Source organism: Acanthisitta chloris, unplaced genomic scaffold (assembly GCF_000695815.1).
Source record: "Acanthisitta chloris isolate BGI_N310 unplaced genomic scaffold, ASM69581v1 scaffold19329, whole genome shotgun sequence".
Taxonomy (NCBI): Eukaryota; Metazoa; Chordata; class Aves; order Passeriformes; family Acanthisittidae; genus Acanthisitta; species Acanthisitta chloris.
The window spans coordinates 3,126-14,064 of record NW_008691038.1 but is presented as its reverse complement, the minus strand read 5'-3'; the positions used below and the strand labels follow the sequence as shown (position 1 = coordinate 14,064).

The window sequence follows — 10,939 nt, the reverse complement described above, 5'->3', positions numbered from 1 at the left end:
AGTAATGTTCACTTACACTCTGAAAGCCAATTGCATTTTCAACAAAGATGGTTACTGTACACTTAAGGCTTTGACAGCCATACCACCACACAGGATTTTCCTCAGGAGATGGCAAAGAAGGAAACTCTTGGAAATCTCCTGCTTCCATGAGCACCTTGCACAGGCCAGTCCCACCCACAGCCAGTTGCAGCTCAGGAGCACAAAGCATCACAGACCAAGAGGGATTTTTGCTGGCCATGTTTTTATTCGTTTCTCGTTTTAAACAGGGGAGCCAATGATACATCCAGTATTTCAAAAAAATCAGAAGGTAAAACAAATTTCCAAAAGACCGAGATGCTACATGCTATATTTAACCTAATTTTATTCATGCTTGCTTTGGAGGGGGTTGGGAACGGGACAGGAATCATTCAGTAAAAACATACAGTAAAAACAAAAATGTCTCACCATATAGAACTTTAACCTACAGTAATGTTGTACCTTAATTATTTCCATGCACACAACTAACATTACAAAATTTTAAAAAAATGAACACGATTAAGACTTCTAGGAGCATTTGATAATAAAGCAATTCCTAACTTCTTTTGTAGAGATCAAGCACCTCCAATTACGAATTCCTATACACAGTGAGTGCCTTAACTTGAAATGAAAACTAAAAAATAAAAAAAAAATGTATTGGATAGCCTCAGAATAAGCTGATGTTAATATATATCCAGCTATGTAGGCAATAAAACCATAGTGCTAAACAAAAACTTTTATCTGAAAAGTAACTCAAAAATTGACTTTCTATAATTACAGAAATATACTTATTTGCTAAAATAAATAAAAGTGCTGCATATTAACACTTCACTATAAAGAATGCATACCAGAACATTTATAAATATTGAATGATTTTCAATAAGAATAGCTACTACAATAATGCTGGCTAAATAGAAGTGCATAATGAGAAGCACTATGGGTGGTTAATGTTTTGCCACATACTGCTGTTACCTTGAGGTAGATAACACATGCGTACCAAATTCTGCATTCGTTTCAGTTGCTGCTGGTATCATGTGTCGAAGAAATGTGTACAGTATGAAAAACTCTAAAATACGCATGAATGAAAAAATGTTTTGGGAAAAATAGATATTTTCATGCAATTATGTACAGTCTCACTGTGTAAATTTCAAGGCAAGGTTCTTTTTCTGCAAAACATGGACACTGTTTTACTGAGAGAATGTTTTTAACTTGATTTAGTGCATTTTTTTTGTTACCTCCTGCATTTTGCATTATTTTGCTCTATTCTTTAATTTTGTGTGCAAACGACATGCCAGTTTAAAAATAAAACTAACTCATGTATAGAAAGTAATTCTGGATTGTAAAAACAATGGTAAACAGAAAACTAATGAAATCCATACCAAAATTACACCGTCTGATTCAAGTAAAAAAATTACTTACACTAGTAATAAAAAAAGACAAACACATCTCATGAATATAAAAGAAATGTCTGCTGAGTGTTTTAGTTTAGATGTTTCAGAATGCTGCTGTAGGTTTTGTGGGGAATTTGGGGAGATGATTTCATAGCAGAAGGCGTTAGTGTGGCCTGTATTGACTTCAGAGGCGAACCAACAGGGCTGTGGAACTGAGGAATACCTATAGCCTCAAGCTGCTTGTTGAAGAGGAGTTCTCCACTGTTACTGAGAAAGCTCTCCTCTCTTTCCTTCTCCCCAAGCTTCCCCTCTTCTACTGGCTCAGGTTCTAGCATTTCAGCATCTTCTTTCTTACTAAAAAATTTGTCCAAATAACTGGTGTAAGTATTTTCTTTTTCAACTTGTTCATCTTTCCTTACTTCGCAACAGAACTGGTCTATGAGGAAGCACTCCTCCTCACCACTCACAAACTGACTGTCCCAAGAGGTTTGGTACAGAGCTTCTAACTGTGCCAAATTAGCCATTCCTTTCTCCTGCTTCTCTCTGCTCACTGACTTTGATATTATTCCTTTCAACTCTATTTGAGACACTGAACTATTCAAGTCATTTAATTTATCAACATCAGTAGACTCGTGTTGTAAACTAAGCTGAATGGTTTCTGCTATAAAAGAGTCAAAGTCAAACCCCTGATTCTTCTCCCTTTCTTTTTCAACAAGTTGCTGTGTTGCTTCCTCAAGTGCTATCTGAGCTTTCACCAACCCATTCTTTTCACATTTAGACTTGCCTTTCTTATCGGACTTCTCTTTGCTTTGTTCCTTCCAGTTCGAAAGATCTATAATAAGCTTGGGCTCATAGTAATGGTTAACTTCACTGTCTCGCCAAACTAAATTATCTAGGTATGAAGATGATCTCATTTTGTAATTGCAAGTGTGACTACATTCTAGATCACAATACTTGTTTTCATGGTGATCTGAATACTGCCAGCAAGGCTCAGTAGAGAAGTGTGTGTCAAAGGCAGGATCCTCCAGGTACTTTTCACGATCTCCATCCAAATATTTGCGAGGATCTACTTGCACTTCTTCTTCATCAGTAACATCAGAAAGAGCCCTTGGATCACGCTGAACTTCATCAGCTTCGTAGTTATTATGAATAGGCCAGTCATGGTCTGAAAATTGACTTTCATGGTATCTGTAAAACAATTTCCTAAGTGTTAGCAGCTAAAAATACATCATCTAGCTCCCGAGACGGAGACAGTTAAGTTTACAAATTCCCTTACAGAATAATGACAATGCAACACAAAGTTTTGCCTTAATCCAATTGGGTACCTATCCCAGGTTTTTAATTTGATCTGGCATAAAGCAATCCTCAAATGCACATCTAAAAGATTTAAGTCTAGAATTATGTACAGTAGCACACTCCATTTACAGAACTCTTCCTAAAAGAGTGTGTGCCATAAGCATTAGACAAGACATCATAGACATAGACATAGACTTAATACTCTCTTTAAACAAAAGGTTTTTAGAGAAATATTTTTGGAAAAAAATAATGGAGACATTAGATTCTAAAGTACTGAGTGCACCTCAGGATTGCATCAACATATCCAAGTCAGTCTAATGAATTAGAAACCCAATGACAATGCGTAGAAGCGAAAATTTTATTGTCAGGTCAACTTAAGCAGCAGCAAATAGAAAAGGAAATTATGCCCATGAAGCAACATTGCCTCAAGCACAAAATCATTCACTTATGTTGCATTCTGCAGTAAGTGATACATTTACCTTTCCCAATTATAAATATGGCTGTGACTCTCATCCATTAGCAGAATATCATCAACCTCATCTTCAATGTGAAAAGGATGACTTGAAATAGGCTCATCCGTTGGAAAGGAATAAATGCTCATATAAGGATGGGACAAAGCTTCTTCTGCTGTCAATCGATCCATGGGACTAAATGTCAAAATTTGCTCCAGAAAGTCCAGCGCTGCAGAGAGAAAGTTACCATTAATGGGACATTTCAGACATCCTGAATTTAACATTAAGGTGCAGTGCTTTGCCTTAGAGTTCTGTATTTGCTTCGAAGCAGCTTCCCCGTGAAGTATCAGCTACTGACAGTATCCTGATAAAATATGCACTCTGTAGCCAAAGGAAAGCTAGAAGAGTAAAGGTCAAATCTCAGATCAACAATAATTTAACTGAAAGCATGAAAAAATACTAAGAGACAGAATGCTTCAAGCTGAATCAGTATCCACCAACAGCTACCAGGAAACACTGCTGCTAGCTTGGTTCGGGGACTCTCTTCTAAAAACATTGGAAAGACAGTTTAGACTGACTTTATTCCAGTGTTCCCTTATGTCTAGAAGGCCAGTGGCTCAAAACAGAGCAATTCCAGGGCAAACAGATTCACAATTCTACTCCAAAGATGACCAAGCAGCTATCTGTAAGGAAGGTTTTTTTATTACAGCAGAACACAATCCTTCTTGAGAATGAAAATTCTTCTAACTGAAACTTGCTTCTAACAGTCACACACTGCAAAGCTTCTCACTATTTGATGATTTTGAAATAGGGGAATAAATTTTTCCTGAATTACTTACCTTCAGGACTGATGCCTGGAAGCAACTGAGTTAAGGGTTTGTGTGGCTCAGTCATATCATTTCTAATGTAAACTGGAATTACATTGAGAAGCTCCTGACGGTCCTCCTCATGTACAACAGGAATCGATTCGAGAATCAACTGCATCTGTTCAAGTTCGTGTGCACCTGAGCACCAAGAGAAAACACAAGCTGCCATTTCAACCTCAAACACCCCTGATCTCTGTATATGAAAGGCATGCCAAAATTCTGTGCTCTGAGCAGTAAAAGATTATAATCTCCTGCAACAGATCAAAGTCTGAAGTTCTGATTTTAAATGATAATAAATCTGAAGAGCTCTCAAGAAATGCTGTGGAGTATGAAGAATTACAGTCACTACTCACAGATAAAGCAACATAACCTTAAGCTCTTGTAAGGATGTTTTCACCATGGATGAGGAGCTCTACAGCAACACCCTATCTTTTTGTAATATGCTCTATACTGCAATCCTCCCCTTTCACCTGGTCCACCTAATTAATTCAGTATTTGACCTCATTTTGAATTATATGCCCCTTATTAATAAAATCCATAGTGGTTTAGCTCAGAACCAGATCTTACAGGCCACAGCCATTTGTATTAATATTCTACTCTGAAATCCTTCATTAACTGTCAGGTGCAGGACAAAAATCAGCTCCAAGTTAAGAAGAGTGACACTGGTTTTAAAAAAAAAATTACTGTATTATGATTGAAACTATAGTACACTTTCAGCATTACCTGAAGTTTCCCTGAGTAAGAACTCTAAGGGCCTATACAGCAGGTCAATTATGAATTATGAACAGCACCTATATTCAGTACTGGAGCACCCAGAAATACAGCCTGTCAACCTCTACTTATTGTTCAGCTCCAAAATGGATGTAGGACCTTAAAGATTCAACTAGCAGATGAAACTGTATAGGATTACTTGCATGCCTGCATCTCCCTCCTTCACCAGGCAGCTCTGAGCAATCACAACATTGATGCATGTGACCTTAAATATAAAAATAAATGGAGCTAGAAAGAGATTGCACCATCTCAAAATATACACACTATCAGCTCACTTCAGCAGCCTGTAGAACAGGCAGCACTGGACATCCTACCACATACCTGAGAGGTGACTTAAAGAAAAGTCAAGGCAATGTCACTGCAGAAAATGTGACTGAGACCTGTGTCCCCCAGTGAATCAATACTGCCTCATGTTAACTTATTTACTGGATAAAAAAAGCTGTTTTGTCCTCCTACTTCAAAATACTACAAATTACTTAATATGATCTATCAGATGTTATACTGTCTGTAATTTGCTGGAAAACAGATTCTACTGTGTAATTATTGCCATACTAAAAATTAATCAGCCTTCTTTCCACGATAAGCAGAATGAGCACGTTAAAATATTCATTTACAACAAGTAACTAGAGAAGTTGTTTGGAACAGCTATTGAATTCTTCTGCCTCAATTTTCTTTTCCTCACTTATCCCAGGTATTCTGCAACTTTAATCTGCATTCTTCCTTCCCATTCTCATCAGCTTTCTGGAGAGCAGGATTCCTAAGGGATGGCTCAAGGAAATTGCAAATTAACTAGATCAAACCCTCCCACCAACTTTGCAAAAGAACTTTATTCAGAGTCTCAGGATAGGATAATTGTCTTATCTCCAGCCATCTACCCTTTCCAAATGCATGACATTAAGAAAGCCACTTTTCTTTAGATCAGAAAACCACGGCAATGCTGAATTTTTAGAGAAACACATCCATATCTAAAAAAAAAAAAGTGTCTTTCTAGGGACCTACACAATGCAATTAAGGCACATATACAAGCCTACAAACTTAGGATTTTGGTTACTAAGATCAAGTTTAAAAAACAAAATTTTAACTCACTGCACAGCTCTTAGGCCAATAAAAACTTGTGCCAAATACCAATGCTACTCAAAAAAAAAAGCCAAAATGCTGGCAGTGGTGATGAATCTACACTGACTGATGAAATCTGCAGACTTTCTCCCACTATTTCACTGTTTGCCAGTAGAAGTGCTTGATGCAATGGGAACCTAACAAATCTCTTAGCCAAGCATTTAATACACTGGGGACATGCCACCAGTAGTTAGTAACTCAAAGAATGAGCAACTCACTGCAAGTTAAGAAAAGCCTCTCTGCATATTAATTGCTGATTTCTACCAAATAATGCTTTCAAGGTGACAGTTCTCCACTAATAGCACTTAATGGGAAGAAGCTCTTAATTTCATTACCTTTTCAGGCAAAGCTAAGAATTACTGCAGAGTTTTGCTTTTAGTCCACATGTATCTAAAGGAATGTGAACTTTGAAATGCAAGCTTAGCTCTTAGAGGTTTTATTGGTGTAACTCCAGTAATTTAGACCAACAGGAGCAAATCCAAGAGCGAGTCAGGATGAGACAGCTGCTGCTGAGGCCCCAGGGTGCACACAAAATAAGCATTTCAGAGGTTTACTCTAGACTAGCTCATCTGCTCCCATGGACCAAATGCTTGTCAGCAGGTGGAACACACTGGTGATCTCCTGCAGTGCAAATGACAGTTTCGTTTTATCGAAAAGGCTCTAGTTTGTGCACTGAGCCAGGTCAGCAATGTGGCACAGGATGGCCATCAAGAGATTTGCTTCAAAAATCTGCTCCTGATCCTCAGCAAAGCACTAATATAGATGTGCCCAATGAGTCCAGAGTGTTGCTTCCTCTCTTACCAGAAACATTTGAACGCTGCACATTTCCTTGCTCTGCCACACTGAATTTTACATCTTTAAATCTTAAATCTATACCACTGGGGCTTCATAATTTAAAATATAGAGAAGCAAGAAATGATTAGGTTGACTACATTAAAAATATAATCTTTATGCATATGATACCCGGGGCATTCATAGTCCTCAAATACTCCCTGGATACACCAATTCACTCATGTATTAGAACACTTCTCAGGCATCCAATAAATTCAGCTTAACATAATTACAGACAGATTTATCATATATGAGAATTAAATTGTGATATTTATCTAAATACACACTGATACAAGTAACCAAATTGAAGTGTCTTTTACAAACAGATAAATTTACAGTTTATATAATTGCATAATAATATAGTATATCCTGATAGTCAACTACTATTGATAATAGCCATGAAAATCAACTTTTCTCGGGAAAGATAATTAAGCAGTACTCCTCCTTTTAGGAATATACACACATTTTTAGTCTACCCACCTGCAAAGAGGGTTTTCCCAGTCAGCATTTCAGCAAAGATGCAACCTGCAGCCCACATGTCAATGGCTTTAGTGTAGTTGTTAGGAGAAAGCAAGAGACGGGGCGATCTGTACCATTTCGTAACCAGTCCTTCAGAGAGATGGCCCTAGTGAAATTAATTAAAAGGGAAAGAAAAAACTTAATTAGATTTTCAAGATGTATTTTTAATAACTTCTTTCCCATTTTTTAATGTACTACAAGATTTTTTTATGGTCTCCAGGTCCTAGGGATCATACTGGATGCCTCCTACTACACTTTTCTACCTTTTGAAAGGGACTAACAAATATCCTTATGAGTGAACAGCAACCATATCGAAGTATGGCATTATTTATTAGTCAAATGAGGTACTGCAGCAAAACTTTGAGTCCCAGATGCCAAATAAATGCAGAGAGGATAATGAATTCTCCTGTGAAACATCATCCACACAAGGAAGGCAGGGTCTCTAAACCAGTCCCAGGAGGTAGCCACACTTCCATGTTATAAACTTATCTAAGGCTTCTATAGTTATACCTCTGAATGCTGCACTTGATCTCAGGTTCTGTATTCAGAGTTAAAAACTCTGCTTTTCTAAACACATCTAGTAAAAAGAGCAGTTTTATTTTATGCTTGCAGGAGTCCTATCTGAGACAAAACATGTTCCAGTGATCTGTTTTACTCCATTCGCAAGCATTCCAGTTCTAGTGCACGATCCCTAACATGATATCCTGCTAATGAGGCCCTCCACAGCCTATCTACCTGTGCAAAAGCAAGACAGATGCTATTTTAAGAAGGTACAGTTGTCAGTGTATCACTTATATATTCCCACTCTCTGCATACCTTGTGGGAATAATGAGGATCCATGATTCGTGCAAGACCAAAGTCACCAATCTTCAGCACCAAGTCTTCAGTATTAATGAAAAGATTAGCTGGTTTGAGATCTCTATGCAGAACATTTGCAGAGTGAATATACTTGAGCCCACGTAGCAGCTGGTACATGAAAAGTCTGGCATGATCTTCCAGTAAAGGGCCTTGCTCTAGCAAATTAGCCAGATCTGTCTCCATGTATTCCTGGACAATGTAAACACAGTTCAATTCTGTAAGGGAGCCCACGTCATCTGTTAAGTGGCTTCCACTGGGACCAAGAATTTCAAATACTTTGACAATGTTATCGTGGTCAAGTCTTCTAATAATTTTGATCTCACGTAGAGCATGTTTAACACTCTGGGGATCTGTAAGGACAATTTTCTTGACAGCCACTCTTTTGTCACAGTCATTATCGACAGCAGAAAAAACTAAGCCATTTCCACCACAGCCCAGTGGTTTTAAGTCCATATACCGAGAGCCCAGATCAAAACCATGAATGTTCATGAGACTTTCAAATTTTTCTGCCATTTTTAAATTCTTTACGTTTCCTTTTCCTCAAACTACTAAGCTTCTGTAAACACACGGAGACACTTCCACTGGTATCTGAAGGAAAGGTCTTACAGAAAGGGAGAAGAAACACTTGGCTTTGACTGCAAGATGGTTTCTTGACACTCTCATTTCATTATGAGCCAGCCAGGCCTGTTGTGTCCCCTTGAATTTAGAGCCCGTAAGCTCTAGAACTCAAACCGAGCATAAGATAGAGAGATTGCAGCATTCATAGTTCAAGAAAGGTGCAGCATTTCTGCAGACATTAAAGAAAATACTCACAAGAAACTCAAACGGAATGAAATGACATACTATGCACTCAGCTCTACTGTGCTAAACTGGTTAACATTTAACAAAAATGTGAATAAATATGCACATAATAGGCTTCTATTAACATCCTCCTCCTCACAGTGCAGATACATTCAGTGTTGGACTGGTCCTGAGCAGCGTCATTCTATGGTGCTGGTAAGCACTATTTTTTCCTTCTTCCTCCTTTTTCTCTCCTTTGTTTACAGTCTAGTTAAATGGAAAACTGGCAGCTCTTGATTTACAAAAGATGCCTTCTGTTAATGATCAGGTGGCTCCAGCTCACCACAATCACAATCAAAGCTACCATCCATTTTACTCCGTGACAACCTGAAAAGCAGAGAAAAATATATCAGTACTTCAGCACATACAAAAGTCCTGTTCCTCCTCCCCCAGCCCATTAAGTTGTCCTAAATACACGACTTATTTACTGTCCGGTTACAAAATAAGACACCATCACAAAAACTAAACTAATTAGAAATGACATGTACTTTTGATACTTGTAGTGGAAAACTGACAATAATGACCAACCACCATTTCTAAACATATCTCATGAACATTCTGGACAGAATCTATGGAAAATATACAGCACACAATGAAAAATCCTCCTGAATCTGAATAAAGAAGGGAATAATGAAGAAAGCTTGGTATTTCTCCAACAGAGCTGTTAGGAGACAAGTCAGACGCAATAATATCCTTAACATCAGCCACTAAATTTTGGAGCAATTCTTTTCACTAAACTTCAAAGTCAAAATCAAAATCAGGTTTAACTATTTCACCACAATAGCAGGTAACTGGGTAATGTGCATAAGAAAAGGGGAAGGTTTGTGCACTCCCAGTATTAATACTGACTTTCCAAAACATACAGCACACATCCAATGCCATTTATAAAGCTGAAATCCTTCTGATTTTGGATAAAATTTACCAGTACCTCAAATAATAACTTTGCCTCTATAGACTCACTATTGCAGGAATCACAGGGGTAATTCCTAGAATCAGACAAATATTAATATTTTATCAATTACTTCTACACTTATCCAGCCTCAATTACAGAAAAAAACCCCCATAACAGCAAGTACATTTTACACAGTAACCAATATTTTCTACAGCCATTTCGCTTAACATATGGGCACTTTAAGACATCATTTATTTTTTAATAGTGTAATGAATTCACCTACTATTTACGAAAAGCCAAACCGGTAATTTTCTCAGTAAGTTCCCGTCTGCAGCAGCAGAATGCAGTCATAAAGACCACATGTTGCATTTTTTGTACAACATCCTCATTTCTTTGAAAACCTCAAAAATGCCACAAAGAGAAGAGTCAAAGGTATATCTTACACAGTGTGGTAAGGTTTGGGCAATTCCCTTACAAGTCACTTGTATGTTCTTCCCCAACAACTATAGGTCACATCAAACCACTAAATGACTTCTGCTCAATCTTAGATTAACACATTTCAGCTCTTTGTCCAGCTCTACAGAAATGTAAAGGTCTCCAAACCATCCGAATACTTCAGAACTAATTGTATGACTGTTTTCCCTTAAAACTGTGCTAGCATTTCAGTGGGACAACTGCGAGTAAGCAAAACAAGTCTCCTCACTTCTAACAGAGCAGCAGACAAGCTATTACCATATTCTAAATAATGGCCTCAATTCACTAAAGTAATCAGAATTGTACAAAGAAAAGAAAAAAATAAGGAAAGGCAGGCACACTGGCAAACAAGACTGGTTTCAACACATTCAAATGTTACTTCCTTCAGCTCAAGCCTGATTGCCACCAAGATGCACAGTCCCAACACCTTGGCTCGCTCCCTCCCTCCCACCACACACCACCTGGCTCCAGGTATTTGTACAGCCACATGGACAGACAAAGCATAGAAGGAAACATGTGCTATCCTCTGCTTGGTTTCTCTTTTCAAACAAAGATCACCAAATGTAGCATTTCTGAACTGAGAAGCACTGAGCTGTCCTCCACTGATGTGGTATACTC

At 37.9% G+C, this 10,939-nt stretch overlaps 1 protein-coding gene across 1 annotated transcript; it reads right to left on the bottom strand.

The window, feature by feature from the left end:
- Positions 1-224: 224 nt before the first annotated feature.
- Positions 225-9,279, bottom strand: MAPK6 (mitogen-activated protein kinase 6). The gene is made up of 5 exons (XM_009082088.1): positions 8,074-9,279; positions 7,219-7,363; positions 3,994-4,158; positions 3,182-3,383; positions 225-2,594 (listed from the first exon to the last, which is right to left on the bottom strand). Exons 1-5 carry the CDS (start codon positions 8,626-8,628, stop codon positions 1,496-1,498), a joined length of 2,166 nt encoding a protein of 721 aa, XP_009080336.1. The 5' UTR covers positions 8,629-9,279; the 3' UTR covers positions 225-1,495.
- Positions 9,280-10,939: the final 1,660 nt, after the last annotated feature.

Excerpts from the sequence above, each read along its gene's own strand:
- MAPK6 (XM_009082088.1), bottom strand. The coding sequence starts at position 8,628 with ATGGCAGAAAAATTTGAAAGTCTCATGAACATTCATGGTTTTGATCTG. Across the intron at positions 7,364-8,073 it reads ATCCTCATTATTCCCACAAG|GGCCATCTCTCTGAAGGACT; the intron begins GTATGCAGAGAG and ends TAATTTCACTAG. Across the intron at positions 4,159-7,218 it reads TGGGAAAACCCTCTTTGCAG|GTGCACACGAACTTGAACAG; the intron begins GTGGGTAGACTA and ends CTTGGTGCTCAG.